The sequence below is a fragment of the Emydura macquarii genome, unplaced genomic scaffold (assembly GCF_026122565.2).
Source record: "Emydura macquarii macquarii isolate MOO-44397 ecotype Brisbane River unplaced genomic scaffold, CSIRO-AGI_Emac_v2 contig_691, whole genome shotgun sequence".
Classification (NCBI taxonomy): Eukaryota; Metazoa; Chordata; order Testudines; family Chelidae; genus Emydura; species Emydura macquarii.
In genome coordinates this window covers 8,014,411-8,035,700 of record NW_027130828.1, presented here as the reverse complement: position 1 = coordinate 8,035,700, position 21,290 = coordinate 8,014,411, and the positions used below count along the sequence as shown (strand labels likewise).

General features: G+C 51.7%; 1 protein-coding gene across 1 annotated transcript in view; it reads right to left on the bottom strand.

Moving 5' to 3' along the window:
• Window positions 1–17,349, bottom strand: part of SARDH (sarcosine dehydrogenase) — an 83,553-nt gene extending 66,204 nt beyond the window's left edge. The window contains exons 1-8 of the mRNA XM_067541604.1: window positions 17,297–17,349; window positions 14,821–15,148; window positions 13,287–13,465; window positions 10,831–11,010; window positions 9,826–9,949; window positions 9,417–9,517; window positions 4,446–4,550; window positions 1,216–1,345 (exon numbers count right to left, since the gene is read on the bottom strand). Of these exons, the coding sequence (XP_067397705.1) occupies window positions 1,216–1,345; window positions 4,446–4,550; window positions 9,417–9,517; window positions 9,826–9,949; window positions 10,831–11,010; window positions 13,287–13,465; window positions 14,821–15,142 (1,141 nt within the window). The 5' untranslated portion in view covers window positions 15,143–15,148; window positions 17,297–17,349. The remainder of the gene's footprint in view (window positions 1–1,215; window positions 1,346–4,445; window positions 4,551–9,416; window positions 9,518–9,825; window positions 9,950–10,830; window positions 11,011–13,286; window positions 13,466–14,820; window positions 15,149–17,296) is intronic.
• Window positions 17,350–21,290: the final 3,941 nt, after the last annotated feature.

The window sequence follows — 21,290 nt, the reverse complement described above, 5'->3', positions numbered from 1 at the left end:
AGGATCAGGATATCACTGCATCCAATCCTGTGATGTTCTCCCTTTGTAATCCAATGGGTTTATTTGCTTCGAAGAACAATCAGGTGCAAACAAAAGCATCCAGGCAGAGGTCACGTTGGTGTTCACGTGGCAGGACTGCTTCACAAGTCGTGCACAGCACTTCCCCAATCCACTGCACTTCTATCTCCAGAAGGCTCAATGGGCCTGGTGGCGTTTAGAAATGCTACACCTGTCACAACCAGCCAAAGGGTTTCTAAGAAATTCTGCCAGTTGAAGATGCTGTGTGTACAGTGCAGAAGGACAGAACCTGCAAAGGGTTCTTGAGGCGTGGGAAAGCTGCGATGTCCCAGGGGTCCTCTAACATGTCGAGGGGATGGCCAGAGCAAGACAACAACACTGAAATTCTGGGGCTCAGACTGACCAGCTCCCCGTCCCACTGCCCCACCTGCCTTGAGACTTACCTCCCAAAGATCATTACAAGCAGATTGGTGAGCTTCCCAAATCAGACCTAGGCGAGAAGCACGATATCCATCCTGCCAGGACACAGCCAGCTTTGCCAGCACTTCTAGTGCGAAGGCAAGCCAATCAAGTCAACATTGGCTCTAATTAGCACTCCCACAAGCTCTCTGAAGCAGAGCGGCTCCTGGGATGTGCCAAATTCTCTCCTGCCTTTGAGAACATTGAATCAGACATTTCCATTCCAGCCCTGGCTATCTAGAACCCCACCATGTGATAAAAGTAAGGGGCACATGCAATGGCACAGGTGAACTAGCTTTGGGAAAAAACGGTTTGATCAATGCACCGAATGATCATGGCAAGCAGTGACCTGTAGAGCCATTTTCCACCCCATCTCTGTGCGATCAGCACCATTTTAGGCTCTCTGCTTAGTTATAGGGTCTGATCCAAAGCTCACTGATGTCAAGGGAGCCTTTTTGTTCATTTCCACGGGCCCTGGACCAGATCCTTGTTCCACCTCTTTTGCGAGTGTGCGTGTGTGTGTTAAAGGAAAAACCAAGGAAGACAGACATTTTTATCTATTCCCAATTTGTCTCTTTGTGTGGGTGGGTAGGAGAAAGCAAAAGAGACTGATTCATACTAACCCTGCATATAAATATAATTATTGCTAGCTCCAAACTAGGAAAATATATATTAAAAAAATCAGCACAGCCTCGTCAGCGAACAAAGCTGCACTGGAGCGCACTATCGAAATATTACCTGGCCCACAGACAGTGGATTTAATTCCGGTTTTCTCCAGCACCGGGACTCTGTTTATTGCACCTTCAATATGCTGCATGAACACATCCCAGTCCAGATCAAAGAGGCCAAAGGCAAATTTATCAGATACCTGGGGGGGGAAACAGGAGCCAAGTTACACAGAAGTTAAGTGAGAGAAGCTGTTTATTTTATAACCAGTGCTCCATTCTGACAGCTGCTTCCTGTGAGGTGCTGAGTACCACTGAAATCAATAGGAACTGAGGGGACTCAGCACTTCTGAAAATCAGCCTCAAGGGGTGAACTCCTGGCCCTGTTGAAGTCAGTGGGAGTTTTGACATCGATTAAGGCTCTCAAAAAACCAATGCACTTAAAATTAGAAGCTGCTTCAGAAACTTTGGTTTCATAGAATCATAGAAGATAAGGGTTGGAAGGGACCTCAGGAGGCCATCTAATCCAACTCCCTGCTCAAAGCAGGGCCAACCCCAACTAAACCATCCCAGCCAAGTACTACTCCCAGTAAAGACATCTAGGGTAAGTCAATTGGCACCATTTGACCCAGGATAAACGGTGGTCTTTGTGGTTTGCCTTTTAGTTAAGGCGCTGGAGTTGGACTCAGGAAATCTAAGTTCAATTTCAGTCTCTTCCTGTGTGACCTTGGGCAAGTCACTTAATCTCTTTGTGCCTCGAATCCCACTCTGTAAAGGCAAGATGATCATAGAATCATAGAATCATAGAATATTAGAGTTGGAAGGGACCTGTCATCTAGTCCAACCCCTGCTCAAAGCAGGACTAACCTCAGCTATATCATCCCAACCAGGGCTTTGTCAAGCCTCAGCTTAAAAACCTGTAAGGATGGAGATTCCACCACCTCCCTAGGTAACCCATTCCAATGCTTCACCACCCTCCTAGTAAAAAACTTTTTCCTAATGTCCAACCTAGACCTCCCCCTGCAACTTGAGACCGTTGCTCCTTGTTCTGTCATCTGCCACCACCGAGAACAGCCTAGCCCCATCCTCCCTAGAACCCCCTTTCAGGTAGTTAAAAGCCGCTATCAAATCCCCCCTCACTCTTCTCTTTTGCAGACTAAACAAGCCCAGTTCCCTCAGCCTCTCCTCATAAGTCCTGTGCTCCAGCCCCCTAATCATTTTGGTTGCCCTCCGCTGCACTCTCTCCAAATTGTCCACATCTTTTTTGTAGTGGGGGGAATACTGAAAGTGATGATACTTTCTGTCACCCAATCTCTGCCAGGTCTACTTAGCACATCAGCAATTTAAGCAGGCAGCATCACATAGTATTTGTGAACAGCGCTAGCACAAAGGGACCCCGATGACAGATGCTGCACCCCCTGCCTTGAAGTGGTTTCCATCATATACCGGGTTTACAGTTTGGTACAATGGCTCTCAGCACCCCCACTACAAAAACTGTTCCAGCACCTTGGCTGGGGCCTGTGGCTACTCCTGTGAGGCACGTGAATAATTTGGTGATCTCATTTTCAGAAATGCCACTTTGTGGAGAGAAAGCAGAGGGCGCAGGACGAGATGGTGGCATGCTTCTACTTGGAGGATGATGGAAAAGTGCCTGTGGTGCTAGGTGCACTTGGAGGTAGTTTGGGGGAGACAAATTCACACAGTTTAAGGCCAGAAGGGGCCAGTGCAATAATCTAGTCTGACCTCCTGTATGGCCCAGACCCTAGGTTTCACCCAGGATCCTACATCCTATCCTCGAACGACAGCCGATCTTGACTTAAAGACACTAAGTGATGGAGAATCCACCACTCCCCCTATGGGAATCTCTTCCAAGGATTCATGACCCTCGGCGCCGAAGAAGAACAAATGGCTCATCCCTGCCATGGATAACCCGTAAATAATAACGGGTGGGGGACACAGGCAGTGAGAGATGAGGTCAACTGCCCAGAGCCACAGCGGGAGTCCAGGTCAGAGCTGCCATTAAAACTCGGGGATTCCTGGCCCTCTGCTCAGGCCACTCCAGGTTTAAAGGTCACCCCGTGCAGAGGGTCAGCCCCAGGCCTATGCACCATTAATGCCCTGAGCTATTGGAGCGGTAGCTAGGCCTTGTGGCACTGGGGGACAGTTCATGTTATCTGAACAAGCAGAGGCAGCGTCCGTCCCTTGAAGGTGAAGGTGGACATGGTCCCTATGGCCTCCGTCACCGTACTATTTTAGCACCTCATCTGCTTTGACACCGATACCCTCACAACACCCCTGCGAAGTAAGGCAGTGCTGTTACCCGAGGCAAAGGGAAGAGAGACTCCCCCCTTGCAAAGTCCTAGAGGCCAGGCTCCAGCCCAAGCCCAGCTGTCTACACAGCAATGAAGCAGCCCCACAGCCGGAGTCCCTTTGCCCAAGTCAGCTGACCTGGGCCAGCCGCGGGTTTCTCGTGGCTGTGTAGACGTACCCTAAGGGTGTCTCCTCACTGCAGAGTTCAGCACCCAGGTCTGAGCAGCCACCGGCAAAGCCCTGCTGATTGAGTGTGTCCTCACTGCTGCTGCACTCACCTGTGTGTGTCGCTAGGACTTCTGAGGGCAAGACTCACGGTGCAGTGCAGTAAGTTAAGCCACTTCTTTCCCAATAAACTGTAAGAGAACTTGTCTGTCCTTCTGGGCAGGCACTGGAGAACTCTCTCACCCCTCAGGTGGTTTAGCCTGTGTCTGTACTGCAAAGCGGGCAGCTTACCGGTGAAAACAGAACCTGGGTCTAACCCACACTCCCAGCCAGCCTGGTGGAAAGCACCACTTAAATGGGTGACAGGGCTGCCTGCATGGGTGTGGACAGGAGGTTTTAGAGGCAACACTTGAGCAGGGGTGCAAGTTAACACTGAAGTGAAGACATACCTCATGGGGCTTTCCCAAACTCAGAGGCAAGAATCTCTGGCAAAGCAGGGAATTGAACCTTGATCTTCCAACTCCCAGGCTCGTGCCCTAACCACTGGATCATCCTTCTACTCCCGTTCAGGCTGATATGGCATATGTTTCTTTAAGCAGGTTTGGCTCTTGTCTGGATCTAAGCCGGATCCAAACATAAGGAGCTTTCAAATTCCCACTCCCCGAGTCCTGCTGGATCCAGCTGAATCTTAATGTAAAGTGTCTTCATTTTGCGCATTCTGGCACATAAGCCAGAGAGTTAGAGAGCTCATTTCAGAGCCTACTTTGTCAAAATGGCTTTCCTGGTAACATGCTTTATCTCCTATGAAAACCTCTCAGCACCACTCACCTCCTCCCAGAATATTGGATTTGACTCATATCCGCCCACGGAAAGGGCATCGCCTTGGAGACGGAGATACACCGAGGCGTCATGATCGCGAACGTTCGGCATCCTCTGAAAACATGGAGAAAGGAATATCATCAAAACAGGGCAGGAGGGGCGAAGCGCCCAGGCCGAGAGTCACGTGGGAAGCTTCTGCCCTGGGGCGCTGTCCAGCAATGCACCCCCGGGCTGCTGTCTTCTTACCTGCAGCTAACTTGCTGGATGGCCACTGTGGAATGCAATTATAAACATAAGGGTGCAGGTTACCAATCTGTTTATTCTCCAAATCAACCGCTCCAGGAGATCTAAAAGCCCTCTGGAACTTTAGCAGTTGCTCTGCTGAACTCTGTGCTGGAAGCACGCTCTGATCCTCCCCGTGTCCCATTGCAAGACCTGCCATCGGTCAGGACTCTGCGCTTAGCGCAAGTTCTTAAGATGTGCTAGATCCACAGCATGGAGGGAGTAAGAAGTAGGGTGACCAAGTGTCCCAATTGTAGAGGGACAGTTCCAATATTCCGGGCTTTTTCTTATATGGGTGCTTATTACCCTCACTCCCATCCCAATTTTTCACATTTGCTATCAGGTCACCCTAGTGAGAAGCCAGCCCTGGTGGTTCGCTACCTGCCCCACTTCTGGCTCCCCACTCTTGGGAATCCCACATTATTCACAGCCATCCCACCAGCTCACTGCTCTATTGCCCCGTGCGGGGTGTATCCAGCCTCCTCTGCCCCCTGCTGGTGATATCAGCACCCTGACAGGCCCCGCCCAAGGACAAGCCACTCAGACCCGGTGACCAATGAGACGGCTCTCCAGAGGCCTGTCAGAACCAGGAGGAGCCACTGGCCCATCCAATCCCAGCTGGCCAGTTAAGAAAACTTGCCTGCTTTTGCTCCCGGGCAGGGCGAGGCAGGACAGAGGAGCAGCTCCTCAGAGCCAATGCAGGCCCAGGTCGCTTGCCTTGTGAAGGGCTTTTTTCCCCTCCACGTCTTTGTTAAAAGCCACAGACAGCCAGATCCCGAGTCGCTCTTTTGGTGAGAGACCAACGCCGACTTTATGCCGCAGGCATAACGCATAACGACTGGCCAGACTTTGCCAACTGAGGCAGTGGCAGCAGTACCAAGCCTGGCCCTGAAGGGGGCACTGCAGAGCAGCCCGGCTGCCCACATCACCATCCCTAACTCCGGCTCCGCGCCCGCCCCGGTCCAGTGGTAAAACACCTGGCCAGACGGGACACCCAGCTGCTAATGCACAGCATCGTGCCGGAAGCCTCACTCCAGACATCTGGCATGTTTTCTTACAGTAACATTTTCCATCACTGTTGGCAGTCCCCCTTCCTTACTGCCACTTCCCCCAGAGTTATAGTAGGGTCGTTGGTGGGGCTGGCGCTGCACGCGTTGCAGAGAGGCGCAGGCTGGCTTGTTATGGTAGGGTTGCTCATGTTATCGTGAGATTGAGAGATGAATCTCAACTCCCTCTAGCTCTGGGAAAGCTTGGATCCAAATGTTGTGGCTGGGCTGTATTGAGGGTCACAAGGGCTGGGCAGGAGACACCGATTTGTTTTAAAGCGTCAAAGCCTTTGTTTTTAGAAGGACTACGCTGGTTTTGCAAACAAAAAGGGGGGAAAAAACCTGGCTGCGGCCGGTCACAGCTCAGTTTCAGCTCTGGGCCCTTTTAGACGCCTGCTTTGCACAGGCTGGAAGTGGCTCTTCTCAGAGAAGCAACAGCCCTACTTGACAGCACCGCTCAGACACCCGCAAAACAGGATTAGCAGCAGGCATCATACGAGCAATGCACCGAGACATCCTCTCCGCACACTCTGCCCACGGGCAAAGGGGGCTGAGCAGCTGTAGAAGAACCGGAGCTGCTGATATGATTAAACAGGCTGAGTCTAATTCACTAAACAGATCTGCTGTGCGTCCCAGCCCCAGACCAAGGGCATGAGCTACATGGCGCGGAAATGCAAGACGGTTTCTGTACTGATCGGAACAAGATTGAAGATTAACCTCTCTAAAAACAACCCCAAATCTACTCGACCTCCACAAAACCACAACGGAGTGCTTCTGGAAGCAGATAAGATTGCACTTGTGCATTCATTTGAAGATAAGAACAGTCCCTAATTCTGATCATCAGCAGCTCTCCAAGCTCTTTGCAAAGGAAGTCAGAGTATCATTATCCTCATTTTATAGCTGGGGAAATGGAGGCACAGAGACTTGCTCCTGTACCCTGAGCAGCAGAGTCAGGAACAGAACACAGGTCTCCTGAGTCCCAGTCCAGTGCTCGATCCAGTATGTCATGCTGAATTACCTGAGGTGTTTGTATAGAGCCTAGTGCAATGGGGCTCCAATCCTCTTGGGGCTACTGTAATGCAGATAATAAGGCATGAAATCAACAGAACGCACCAAATCAGCAGAGCTGCCGAAGACATTCTCAGGAAGAGAACTGGGAGGCCGGTGTGTTTTGATCCAAGTTAAAAGGAAGAATAATTTCTCTCTTAGCTCCCCTACACAGCAAGATGAAACAGTACAACAGCCCAGACACTAACACAGTGTTAAAGAATAATATTGACTTTCTTTAACAATATAGGGTGCAAATATTTAAGTGACACAACTGGGGTCATTGTAGGGCCTACTGTATTTTTCACCAATAAATTAACAACAGTTAGCATTTCAATAAGAGACGCCATGTTTAGTGGTAGGCCTTTAGCCTAGCAGTTGAGAGACCTTGGTTCTATCCTCGCCGCTATCACTGACTTAGTTAGACAAGTTTGGGCAAGTCGCTCGAGCTCTTTTTTCCCTTCTACTCTTGTCTATTTAAGTTGTAAACTCTAAAGGGCAAGGACGGGCTCTCACAACATATCTGTATAGTGCCTAGCACAGTGGGGCCCAGTTTTGGTTCAGACGGGTAGATTCTACTGCAATATAAAAAAATAATATCAATAAATGGCACTTTTCAAAATCAGATGTCAAGGAATAAAAGTGTAGGGGGAAAACACAGGTGGGATGCATAGAAAATTTAATACAAAATTACTCTAAAAATCTACAGACCATAAATTAATATCATCTCCTTTTATACAGTTTCACGAACACTCTTATATAATTCTAAAGCATAGAAATGTCTCCGAAATTTTGTAGGATGGTTCAAACACATTTAGAAAGCTGTATCATTTTCCATTCGGCACTGCAGGGCTTTTCCATAAAGGGTGTTTGCGAAGATGAACCACAGTTCCTCTGGGATACCTGGATTCCTTTATCAAACGCAAAACACCAGACACCTTAGGGCAGCGTTTCTCAACCGTTTTGGTACCAGAGATCGGCTTGCTGCCTTTCTAAACTGAGTCAGGGAAATTTCAGGGACCGGTGCCGGTCCATGGACTGCTTGTTGAGAAACTGCCCTAGGATAATTCTGCTATGAAAGGTGGGAAACAAATAGAAGATGCCTCTAAGCTAAAATATTATTTTTATTAAATAGTAATTTAATAAAATACTTAATAATACTATTAATTATTTGTATCTTCACAATGCATAGGCGCCCCATTCATGGACCAGGACCCCAGGGTGCAAGGGGAGACAGTCTGGCATAATTCACAGGACAGGGACTCAGAAAACTTGTCTGCTATTCCTGCCTCTACCACTGGTCTCCTGAGTGACCCAGGGCAAGTCGCTTCTCCTGTCTGTGCCTCAGTTTCCCCCTCATCATGACAACAATGTCCTCTGTAAAGTGCTTTGAGATCTACTGGTGCAGAGCTCTAGTGTAGTGTTCTTAGTATTAAAAATATGTGACCGATGCAGCAGCATTCAGGCCCTGATTCGGCAAAGCATTTAAAAACATGCTTGGCTTTAAGCACAAGTTTAAATCAACGTCTGTTCAGCCTAGCACTTAGGCATGCGCTTAAATCTGACTGAAGCCAGAGGGAGAACGACGCTCTCCTTTCACACCCTGGGTCAAATTCTGTCCTAAACTATCCTCCTGGCAGCTGCCCTGAAATTGGTGGGAGGCACGGGGTAAAACCAGCCCGTTTCATCTAGGCATGTTGTGGAATGGAGGGGCCTGGCCTCCATATTCCTACGTTTGAAACCAGATTCAGAATCAGCTTCCAGGGATCCTAAGCTCTGCGTATCAGAGTCTTCTTTCTTTGCTGCCTATCGCTCGCGCAGCCCAAGAGAGACATCTAGCTGCAGGCTGAGGAACGAACTTTGAAATGTTATGGGTAAGGTTAAGATTTTGTCACAGTTACTTTCAGTAAAAGTCACGGACAGGCACAGAAGCCAGTGACCTGTCTGTGACTTTTACTACTAATAATGGGGGTGGCAGGGGGCTGACAGGGGCTGACTGAAGCCCGAGGGAGCGGATGAGACCCTGAGAACTGCTGTGGCGGGGGGCGGTCCGGAACCCGCTGCCCTGGTGGCTGGGAGCTGCAAGGTCTCCCACCACCCATGGCGCCTGGGAACTCCAGGGCCCCCTGCCGGTTAACAGCTCCTGCCCCACTGCCCGGGGTTTGAGGCGGAAAATGTCACGGAGGTTTCTGGAAGTCCGTGACTTCCATGACATAATCTTATCCTTAGCTATGGGCAAGTGCGCTGTGACGGGCAGGGGGGGATCTAGAACAACAATTCCAGCCCCAAACACTCCCGCAGCCTTGGCCAGTTGGGGGGCGGGATGTAGAAACAGGCAATACGCTCTTCCACGCCAGAAGAGAGATCAGAGAGGCAGCATCACGGCGTCATTAAGCGGGGCCAGGAGCAGTGAGATCAGCACCCAGAGGGCGTCACCACGGCAGTGCTGTGGAGCAGAGCTAGCGGGGATGTGAAGGGTTTGTGAAAAGCAGGGGACCCACACAAATTCCAAATCAAGTCCTGTCCCTTCCTGAAAGTATGCCCAGCACACGCCCATGGCTGACGGGCAAATCCTCCAGTTAGAGAAGAAGAGCAATGAACTGACCTGAATGCCCTCTATCCGCTCTGTCACCACGTATGCATGATGCATCGCCACCAGGGGCACGTTCACTCCAGCCATCTGGCCCAGGGCTCGGGCCCACACCCCTGTTGTAAAGACAAACCACCTCTTGGTGAGTGACCACAGTCTGTGCCGCAGGGCACTTCTGGAACGGATGAGGATCTGCACCAGAGACCTGAGGCTCCCCTGACACGTGGAATTAACAAGGCCCCTTTAGCTCAGTGTTTACACACAATCAAAAGCTGCATTCGTTTGGCATCCTTCCTCTCCTTGACCATGGCCAGGGTGAACCACAGAAAGCCACACTCAAAGAGTGGACAAAGTCTCCTAAGGGCTGGGACAGGAAGGACTGGCATCTTCATCAGATTATGTCAATGGTGCTTTGATTTCCTACCTGCGCAGTTCACCACACAGGGAGTCTGGATGGTCCCGTAGTTTGTTTCCACCGCAGCTACCCTCTGCACACCCAAGTCATCAACTCTGACCTGAATCCCGGTCACTGGGCAATCCTCTATTATCTGGAGACAGAGAAAGAGACGCAGAGTGGGCTGGTTCCACTGGGCTTTGGAAGTGAAGCATTGGACTCATAATACCAAATGGGTAATCCAGATCTCCTGAGTAGAGCCTGGTTAATTCACTGGCAATTTTAAAACATTAAAAAAAAAAAAAAAAGAAAAAATTGTTTCAGGCCGGACTGAAAACAAACATTTTCTGCAAATTGAAAAAGCTGAACAAATGTCCATTTCAGATCGAATGAAACATTTCGTTTTGATTCTGATCATTTTTTCATTTAAAAAAAAATTATATTAAAGGAAATTTTGAAACAAAGTCATTTCAAGCTGAAAAATTGTCATGCTTTGCTTCAGAAACGTCAAAACAAAAACAAAAAGATTCGATTCTTTTGGGGGGTGGGCTGGGGGCGTGAAATGAACAAAGAAGCGAAATCAACACAAATTTGCAAAACGTTTTAGCTGAAAAATTTTGCTCAGCTCTTCTCTGGAGACAGGCCAGTGACTTCACCCCACAGCTCTCTTTCCCAGCAGGGGAAGTGTTAATCCAGCGATAGGGCTGTTCTTTTTTTTGTTCCACTTTCATAAAAAGTATTCTGACTACTTCAAGGGTATTAAATTCCCCTCTTAAATTTTGGGCTTAAACTACCTGTCAGTGGCCTTTTAAGGACATTTTAAATCTCAGAGAGCTATTATTTATTGTATTGTGGTACGCAGAAGAAGACAACTGTGAAAGAGATCTGGACTTGTGCTGGGAATAGAGGCTGGGAACAGCAGGAAGCAAAGGATCAAGGGGGGAAATGTACGGAGAAAGAACGTCTGGCTGAATTTGAGAGTTGTGAAAAGCTATAAGACTCAGACAGACGCTCAAATGGGCAATAGTCAATTACCAAAGCGCCTCTGGCAGCAGCTGCCCTGGTGAGGGTTGTACAGGTGCCAGCGGGATCCATTGTGCCATCCTTAGGGACATAAAGCGTGCCATAAAGATCAGCCACATTCATCAGCGGGTACAGGTCCTTGGTTTCTGCAGGGGACAGGACATAGGATTCTATGCCATAGACCTTACCCAGCTGCAAACAAGACACAAGAACAGATGTGTTAATGCAGACAGGACAGCCTGGTGTGGCATCTCTGCACAACAAGCAACAGTGTGAAGAAACCACAGGGGCACATCTGGGTCCCAAATTACTACATGCCAACATGCCAGGCCTCGCTCCGTACATGATGGATTCCCAACCCACAGCACCTGGGGAGCCCTACACACCAGTGGGCTGACACGCTATTTTAAAGGACCGTACCCTATTCCTGTACAAGCAGCTGGTACAATGGGAAATATTATGCTGTACTCAGCGGAGATGGGCAGGGGGCGGGTTTGATTTTGCAAAGCCCCAAGCCAGGGATGCATTAGATCCTGGGACCTTTTTACCTGAGTGCCCAGAGCTGGAGGGAGATTTAAAACAAATTATTCTGCTTTCACGCCCTCGAACCCTCATGAACGTTAAGTGCCCCATTGGGCCACTGAATCAGAGTGTCACAATGGACACAGCTGTTTCCAAAGCATGTGTGTCACTAGAAGTGCAGCCGTGCAGGGGTGAAAGGAGACACTAGTGTCACGTAACCCATAGTTTTTGTGACTCTTGGAAATTAACTGCTAACGTGGGCTGCTCCCCCCCAGGGAAAGGCAAGGGGACACCTCGCTGGCCAGGACTGCATGCATCTCTGCTGCTGTGGGAGGAGGATACAGCATTAAGATCCTGGTAATCCTGCCTGGAGAGCCCCTTTCACTTCGTCAGTGGGAACAGTGGGCCGATTCCACTGGGGCTTTTATTGTGCATTTCAAGGACCCCTCTACTAAGCGAGAGGCTGTTATCAGAAAGACGGCCATAGCCACCAGTCTTCCGCTAGAAACTCAGCATGTGCCTGCATCACCCAGGTCTGCCTAGGCTCCGCCACCAGTATCACAGGATGATCTATGGCCACCCGCATTTCTCTGGGTCTCTGCTCTGCAGCTGGGCACACGCTTCCCGGCGCAGGTAGACAGACGTGCAGTAGCCTGCTCGAGCGATGTTAAAATAGCATCGCAGCAGGGGTAGCCGCTCAAGCACGTACCTGGCATCTGGCTGGTTTGCACTCAGCCAGCGAGCCCAAGCTGCTGCCTGCGCTGCCCCCAGCTACGCTGCTGTTTTTAGCGCGCAGAGCGAGCACGTGGCTGTGGAGCTGCGTTGGGAAGCACGCTCCTAACTGCAATACAGATGTACCCTTTGAGTCCCATTCCCACCCTCCTCCTTCCTAAAAGCTACTGACGCTGCATTATCTTTCTCCTACAGGGGCAGGACCTGCTGCCTCCAAAGCCTGCTGAAATCAGCGGAGACGCTCCTTCTGGGCTTTGGATCCGGGCTTTAGCCACCCAGGCTGCCCCATGACTGTTAAGTGAGGCCACTTTTAACTTTCAAACCGGGTGGAAAAAATGAGCTGTCTAAAAAAAGCAGCCACCCCAATCAGGACGGATGGACACATCCCCCTCTGTGCTGTGAGGAGAACGGGGCTCCACGCACAGCAGAAAACAAACCGTGGGCCGATGACAGGACAGTCAGCTCAGCTTTGACGCTGCAAGTCAAAGCAGGCGGGTTGAAGACTGATGCGGCGGGTTTCCAGGATCTTCCGTCACAGGCAGGATCCACTCCCTCCCTCCCTCGGACTAGCCTGTTTTCTAAGGGGCACGGATTTGCTCCATAAATATTGCACAGACATTGAAGTAAGGGGCTGTTCTTACTCTAGGAACTAAGGCCTTCGTGCTAATCTTCAAAGCAATGAACAGTTCCGACCCAGTGGCACTAGAGGCTGCATTTCACTCTATGAACTGCTCTTCCAGGACATGGGAGAACACAACGCCCCGGCTAGCCTAGCCCAACCTATGCGGCAGCCGGGATCAGGCATTCTCAGTAGAGTGGATCGGGCTATTGGACAAAGATCCAGAGGCGATTAGAGGACTCCAGAGCCTGCTAGCAATGCTCCCCCTCTGATGAAGCTTTTCCCCCATAACCAGAACATTCACATCATCCTACAGCCACCACTCCCTGAAAAACAAGTGCTCCAAGCAGAGCTCTCGATACCCCACTGCGGGAGAAGAGCCGGAGACACCAAGAACTCCACTAGGGATTTCGCCACTGCCAAGCCGTTTTGCAAAGGAGGTGTTCAGAGACCACAGTGACGGGCAGCAGCACAAAACCCTTAGGCAGCTCGACCCCTGGTCTAGCTAAGGGGGAGCGCCAGCCCCGATTCCGTGATTTTTGAATAACCTGGAGGAGACGGAAGGGTCACAGGAGAGAACGAGATCCCCACTTACAGACATGAGTCTTTTGTACTCGTCCAGCCGCTGCTCGTTGGAGGCGATGAAGAGCCCGCCGTTCTGAATCCATCCCGTCTGCAGACCCGTCTCCTCCTCCAGCTCTTGGCTGACCACCTTGCGGGTATGAGCTAGCAGCTCCACTTCCACGTCACTCGGACGCAGCTGCCACAGCAGACCTGGGGAAGCCACAGAAGTTCCAGGAGGCTCTGGCATCACTTCCCCGCTCCCAACCCCACCTTACAAGCCAAGCAGAGGGCAACGGTGAGAATTGCGCAGTAGGTGTTTTAACCACAACAATCCTGGCCTAGATGTCGCCCACGCTGCGGCTTGCTGTCTCCCTCTAGCGGTTGGGCCACATGAAGGTCTTCAGCTACCACCACTTCTGGATCTCTTCCTGCATGTGGCAGAGGCTCAGAGGTCGGGGGTTCAATTCCTACGGCTGACGACCCACTCAGCAGCTGCGTGTAACAAGTGCTAAGCCCATAGCCTAGGCCAGGGGTTGACAACCTTTGGGGAGGGGCGTGCTGTGGGCCCAGCGCCCTGGCCAGTGACTTACCAGGTGTTCGGTGGGGGTATGTGTGTCTGTGGGCCTGTTTCCTGTCCTCCTTCCCCCCCTCCCCCCCACCACTGTGGGGGGTGGCGGGGAGCAAGAGGGGGGAAGGCTGCCTGGCCCCTGTGCGCCCAGGGTCCCCGGAAGGGGAAAGCAGCCTGCTTGGGGCCGGGAGCAGCGTGGCGTGCTGCTCAAAATCATTCACGCGCGCGACAAGTTGCCAACCCCTGGCCTAGGCATTATCAGCCCCATTACGTGAACTTGGCGTCCGCACACCCAGTAAACACCCTGCAAAAACCATCCCCAGAGCTGGCTTTGTGGGATATCTCAGGAGAGAGTCCACAGATCAATGGAGGCATGGAGATTGCCTCTCACTGCAAGCCGTGGCCCCTCCAAGTCAAGAGGGATGAGCGCTGCCGGGAGCGGACTCTGCTGCTGTCTTGTGGATCGCAGACTTCGGCACCCAAAGCACAAGGCTGGGTCCTTAAAACCACAGGAGAAGAGCAGCAGCAGATGCTAGCACAATCTCCATGGCCTGTCCTGTGATGGAGCGTACAAATTCCACACAGTAGCAGCCAGAAAGAGGTTCATGGATGGAATAGTTAATCCCCCAGCTGTGCCTAGGTGGCTGACTACGTAGGGTCAAGGTGTAGCTAGCTGGGGCCTGGGAGACTGGGCTCTGAAAGGGCCAGCGTATCACAATAACCCCTGGGATGAGAGGGGAAGGAACAAGCCCTTTCCCCGGTTCCCAGCCCCATCCAGGTGGCAAGATTGAGAGAGCCACAAACGTCCTAACCCCGAGAGGGGCTGAGTCTTTGCACACGGAGCTGAGCATCCACAGCTCCCACTGACGTCGCTGGGAGCTGAGAGCCGCTCAGCACCCGGCAGGATCTGGCTCCAAAAGCCTCCCTCTAATTGGGAGCCTCTGCTTTGCAACGGACGCTGGTTCAAAGACCGCTCGGCACGCAGAGTCCTGCTCACCGGCCGTGTGCCAGGTGGTCCCCGACGTCAGACGGTCTCTTTCCAGCAAGACCACGTTGCTCAGCCCCATCCGGGCCAGGTGGTAGACAGTCTGGCATCCCAGGCTGCCTCCGCCCACCACCACCACGTCTGCCGATTTGGGAAGCAGCCTGGTCAGCCCTTTGCCTCGAGCGCTCTCCTCCTTCAGAGTCTTGTGGTAAGGGACGCTCTTCTCGGTCGTCTGGCCCGCCATGCCGCTGAAGCGCTTGAGGCGGGTGGTTCTCCCGGAGGCTGGCATCTGGCGGGAGGCAGCTGTTCGGAAGGCAGCGCTCAGGTAGGCCATGGTGACCTGCAGGTCCAAAGACAAAGCTTCAGTGGAACAAGCAAAGAGCTCGCCAGGCGCTAGCAATACAAGAGTCCACCCTGGAATAAGTTACTCTTTGGGTTGCTGTAGTGCCCAAGAGCCCCGGACACGGGCCAGGACCCCATTGTGCTAGGTGCTGTACAAACGCAGAACAAAAAGATGGTCCCTGCCCCATACACCACCACAGCCTTTGTAATTTCAGGTCACAAAGGGTTTTGGAGGAAGGGGGGGCGCTGGGGGAGGGACAGGAAAGATGATCACATGGCATCTTCCTGGCCCCATCTCCTCAAAACCCTAATATCCACCTTCCACCCACCTTGTCTTAAACCAGGTGAACAGTTACTGACCTTAGGCAAAAGCCACAGAAGGTGGCTGTAAATTGACACACACGTGTGCAAGGAGGGGAAGCTTCCAATTCAACATAGACCCCCGCCTGAAAAACAGCCGCTGCCCAAAGCAAACGCTAGAGCAATATCCCGAAGAATCAACTTTGTGTGTGACAGAGGTTTGCGAACTGTACAGGACTAAAGGACTGAGAACTTCCAAAGCCCGTGATTTCTCTTTCACTCACAAGAGTAACCCCCATCAGCTCTGATGAGGTTGAAGCTATTGCTACGCAGACAGAGCGGGTGTCTATTGTGTGCCCAGTGGATCAAAAGAGCTTGTAAAGACAGTTTTGCTAACTCGCGATTTTGCCACGAGGATTGTGATTCCTGATGTTTTTCTTCAAGCCCCAGCTCATGGAATCAGGTGATTTCAGGACAACCTCAGCTTTCATTTAAAAAAAAAAAAATGAAGTTTCTAGCCCGTGTCATGGTGGAGAAAAGCTCGAACACGTGATCTGAGCGCTCCCTGAAGGCTCCAAAACCCAAAAGGACCCACATTTTATTATATTGTAAACATCTCGTGTTTAAACCAGACTCACGATATGGGAGGGGGGGGGCGTGACGGGGGGGCTGGCTCCTGATTTTTTAAACACTTGGGCTGGCCACGACTGCAAACGTGCACTTCAGTGTAATCAGAAGGGCTAAGCACGTTGCCATGGGGAAAGTGCACTTCGCATTTCAATTGTAAGCTCTTTAGGGCAGGGGACTGCCTTTTTGTTTTCTGTTTGTACAGCACTGAGCACATCGGGGTCCTGATCTGGGCCCAGGGCTTCTAGGCATGACAGCAATACCGACGATCAATAATAATAATTGGGTTGCAACCGGGGCCCTGGCCAGGCTGTCCTTGGTGGAGCCATCCCCTGTCGCAGGCAGTCAGGGCATCCTCCCGGCCTCTCCGCCCCTGTGCTGGGCGCCACAGGGACCAGAGCCCATCATGGCTCTGCTGCCCCCACAGTGGGAGAAGAGCGGGAAACAGGTCCACACACCCCCCCCCCAAGGCGCTGCTGAGGGGGGGTGCCAATGTAAGTATGGCCCCCGGGCGCCGGAGACCCACGATACGCCACTGGGTAGACACAGACCCAGGATCCACCCCTGGGTGAAACTTCAAGTCCTTTCTCCTGCCCCCAAATACGTGCAGCTGCCCAGTCTGTCTACTCAGGCTGGGCGCGGGTGTGAGGATCCGGCCTACATGCAGGTTTGGGTTATTGGGTGCTGGGTTTTTTTACGCAGATGCCTGAAGCGTGCACCTCCTCCCCTTGCTTTCCGTCTTGCTCTGGGTAAACGTGTCTTCATGGCTTGGGAACGTAGGGCCGCTGTTCCTGCAGCAGAGACCTGAGACCCCAGCCAGCAGGTCCCTGCTCCCCTTCTGACTGAGCCGATAAAGTTTCAATCCACCTCACTGGTTCGCAGGCTGAATCTTCCCGTTCCTCTGCCACGGCGGCGGGGGAAGGGCTGAGATTCGTGTGTCAGCCCTCCAAGAAATTCTTCCCTCCAACTGCACAAAACCCTGGGAAGGAAACAATCCTGAGCCCTGGTCTCAAGTCCTGCACTTAAGAGTCAGGAAAGTCCGGTCCCCATGAGCTTTAAAGCCCCGAAAGCATTCCTTTCATTCAAGACATGGGCTCATTTCTGAGCCAGTCCAAGGGACCCTTTTGCTGCTCAGACACAACCCCCTCGGTTCGGATTTCCCCTCTGGGCTGGCTGAGTACAGTGCACTGCTGTCCGAAGGGGTTCGGTTCACTTTTACCTGTTCAGACGGCTGCTGGGCTCCTTTCTTCGGACACTCCGTCTGTCTCTCACACACCGCAGAAACAGTAACTAGCACTTGAGAGACCCGTAGCCAGACTTCAGTCACTGCTGCTGCAGGCCAGTTACAACTATTCCCAGAGTCTGGGAGGTTAGCACAACATGCACCGGTTTCCCTGGTAAGAGAGAGAGCTCTCCTGAGCCAGCCTGGTTACCCAGACAAGAGGCATATTGTGCTGTCATTTATCAGCAGAGACTGAAAACTGCAAGGATCAGAGACGTTAGAGACGGAGAAGCCCCATTACCTTACCTTACCCAGTCTCTCTTGCTTCTGACCGAGGCAGGATGAAAAACAAAGAGCCCAGATGGGACCTGAACTCACGGTCTCCAGTCTTGGAGCCTGGCGGCTTTCCCCTGGACTTGGCCAGAGCTATTTCAGCTCTGTGCCATCTGTTATGGCCAGAAAGGGAATCCAGTAAATAAGCCGAACATTAAACCCAATTTTCCTGCTCTTAAATGATCCTCGTGCCCTTAAAATGTCAGCAGAGTAAAATCAGACCTGGACGGGAGCTTTAACTAGAACTGAGCCTGGACTGCACTATTCAAAGCTAGGGTTTGAACCCCAAACTTGTTTTTTTTAAATACCACTTTATTTAGAACATTTCTCCCCAGAAAGATGATTAGTGCCGGGCTTTCCCAAATGAGATCAGGGACCTGTGGGCAGAGTCCAAACACACTGTAAGCTGGTTGGGGCAGGGACTGCCTCCTCCCTTCTAAACAGACCAGCAGGGGCAATACAGGCCTAGAGAAAGAAATTACTTCTCCTAAGTCACACAGCAGAGCTGGAAATTGAGCCCGGGTCTCCTTGCTCCAAATTTAGTGTCTTATCCACGAGGCCAAGTGGTGCTCTGGAGCAGATCATCACCAATGCTGGGAAAGCGTTTGGACATGGGGATTCTCGGTCAGGTTGTAGGGTTGCTATCGGGAAGGGGTAGGGGCCCAGGGGAAGAGGCAGAGCAGGGACAGGGTCTGGGGGAAGAGGTGGGGCAGGACCTCAGGGGTCCAGTTAACAGCATTTAAAAAGTTGGCAATCCTAGGGTCCCCCCTTTAAGTGCAACGCAGTATTTACCATGGACTTCAGCTTCCAGGCCTTTGTCCGGCTTCTCCCCACTCAACACTTGAGTTGTATCCGTTGTGGATTCTGCCCCTAGGGCCTGCCTCTGTCTGACCAAGACCAGCATTCCTCGTTACTGCCTTCCTAAGAAAAATACCAAATTCCACCCTTCCGCACAGCCTAGCCATGAGCAAGACGTTTGATCAAAACGACCATCAGCAGGACAGAGGGATGCAAATGAGCGAGACGCTTGCTTCACGCTTCTGGCTCCTGCTTTCACTGGGCGGGTTGTGTTTGGCACAGGAAAAGCTCGGGGCAGAATCATTATTTTTGTAGACTCACTGGACTCTCTATTATCCTGGGCCCGACCTGGCTACAACTACAATGCATACATTTGTAATTAGCATGTAGTCATCTTAGCAATCAGAGAGCGGATTCAGACGCGATCTCACGTTCGAGACAATGCAACCTCGGGTGTATTACAACATCTTCAGTTGCTCATCAAATTCAGAGCAGCTCGAGGGGCCAGTGGTTAAAAGGCCTGTGTTTAATGGTGCCTTGCTGCACGGCTGCCCTCACCATTGTCACGAGTGAAGCAGCACTAATGGGCACAATAATGGGTATTCTTTTGGCAAGCAGCCTCATGTAGACAGGACCTAAGCCAGGCCATGGGTGCCCACGTTCCACACACTGTCGTGCGAGTTGGAAATGGCGCGCGGCTGGAGAAATGACACATTTTCTGAGAACCGGCTGGAGTTTTCTAGGTCACGTACAACCTCGTGGCTCATGCACAAAGGAATTAATCACGCTGCAAAACTGCAGCTCACAACGAGCACGGGTCCCGAAGCGGGAAACGCACAGCCATTTTATCGCCGCCAGAGCTTGGCTTCAAGACTGCATGAAGCTCCTGCCGCTGCATCCCTCTGCATCGTGCCAGCCTGATTTTAAGCATTTTAGGAAGGGGCTCCTGCGTGGGTGGCATGTGTACATTGCAAGCAGCTTCACTGTCTCCCCCCTCAATCAAAGGGCATAGGAATGGGAGTCAGGAGACTTGGGTTCTGTAGTCCAGGCCTTGAGTTTGGACAAGTCACTTCCCCTCTCTGTGCTGCAGTTGCCCCATCTCTAAAATGGGGATCACAATAGCCACCACTGTATTGTGATTTGAGATCTCTGGCTAAGTGCTACAGGAGCTGTAACTGAGATCGGCTGGTGCTGAACTCTGGCTCTCTCATTTGGGGGAAGGCTACAGTGCAATATATTGCAAAGATTTTCAGTGCCTCCATCCCACTCAGCTATTCAGAGGCCGTTATGGTTCTGCTTGCACTTATGGTCGGCCCGTCTTGCTCACATGTGTACACTGTGCAGTAGACTTGCCTGCCAAGACTTTAAGAGGAGAGGGGAGGCAGCTGCACGCTGGTCTCTGACTGGCTCAGAGAGGCAGTGGGGGCGTGTTAGAGGCAGAGCAAAGGGGAGGCAGGGAGGTGCTGAGTCAGCAGCGTGGTGGCGCTGCTGCAGCCCAGCTGGCTGCTGTGACAACTTTGCTGCAGAGAGGGGTGACTCTGTTTGGACGTGGGACCCAGTGTTTGCTGATCACGGGCTGATTAAAGGGACCACGGACATAACCAGCCGCATCTGTTTGCTTATTAGCAGAGGCTGCATTTCCAGCAGCGTGGGCTCCCTTTAGCTGGGTTAATAAATCAGATGCCTCAGCAGTTGCTATTGCTCCCATTTCAAGGAAGGAGCTTCCAGCAGGAATCTACTTATAGCCACAGGTGCTGTCACACCAGGGTTCACTGTTCATTGCCTCTGCACTGATCAAGGAGTGTGTAAAACAACTCTCTCCCCCCTTGGCGTCATGCTTCCTCCGATGTGTCTGAAACACCAGCAAATCAGGTTTCTGCCCCTTTCCCCCAATCAAATGGCAGTCTGTAACTCCCCTTTTCTCAGCAGCCTAGTGATGCTAACGCACCCCCCTGCCCATTCTCTAAAACAGAGCCTTTCTACTGATCTAGCTACTGACACAGCCTTCATCACAGCACCGTGATCTCCAAGTGCTGCCTGGAGTGGAAGGATTCTGTCTCTTCCTTCCCTGCCACCGGGCAGCCCACGTTGGGGCGCAGGAGGATTGGTGCCAGCCGTTTAAGAGCAAGGGTCCCATTGTGGGAAAGCCTGGACTGGGAGGTAGGTTTCGCATCGACCTGTGTATGCAGTGAGCTTAGTAACAATCCTGACTCCTTCTAGCAGCAAGTACTATGGCCTTGGTCTGGGGCTGGTGAATACTCGGCCGCTACAGCCAGGCTCCGTTGGCACTGCCTCTTCGGTGAGAATTCCTCGAGTGAGTCTGGGGCTCTGGCAAGGACACACAGTTCTCAGGAGCAAGCCATGGGGATAGCTTCTCCTCGTCAAACGATGGGGCAGGCATCAGTTCTCTGCCTCTCCCAGGGCACTGCATGTCTGGCCTGAGCTGTCCATCTAGTAGGAGTCTAGATTCAGCTCGGGGTTATGGCAGACTGATGACACAATGGAAGGACCCAGGCCGCATGTGATAGAAGCTCTGCTGGAAGGTTCACAGATGGCCACTGCTGCCCATAAAAATGGGTGACAATGGCTGGGGAGGAGGTTTGGCTGGACAGCTGGAGCGTTCCCCATGGGAGTCACATTTCAAGCAATCTCGACCACTAAGGAGCAACTTTCTGAATCAGCGCCAAAACTTAGCTGAGAAAGAGCAACGTCACCGACGTACGTTCTGCTGCCACTAGCAAGTTCTCCAGCCACCGCGGGGTGAATGTGAAAGGCTATTGCTGGAGTGTCAAAGAGAATAGGGGAAAGCAGCGAAGACACAATGGCACGGATCCATTTAATAAACACTTGATTATTAATT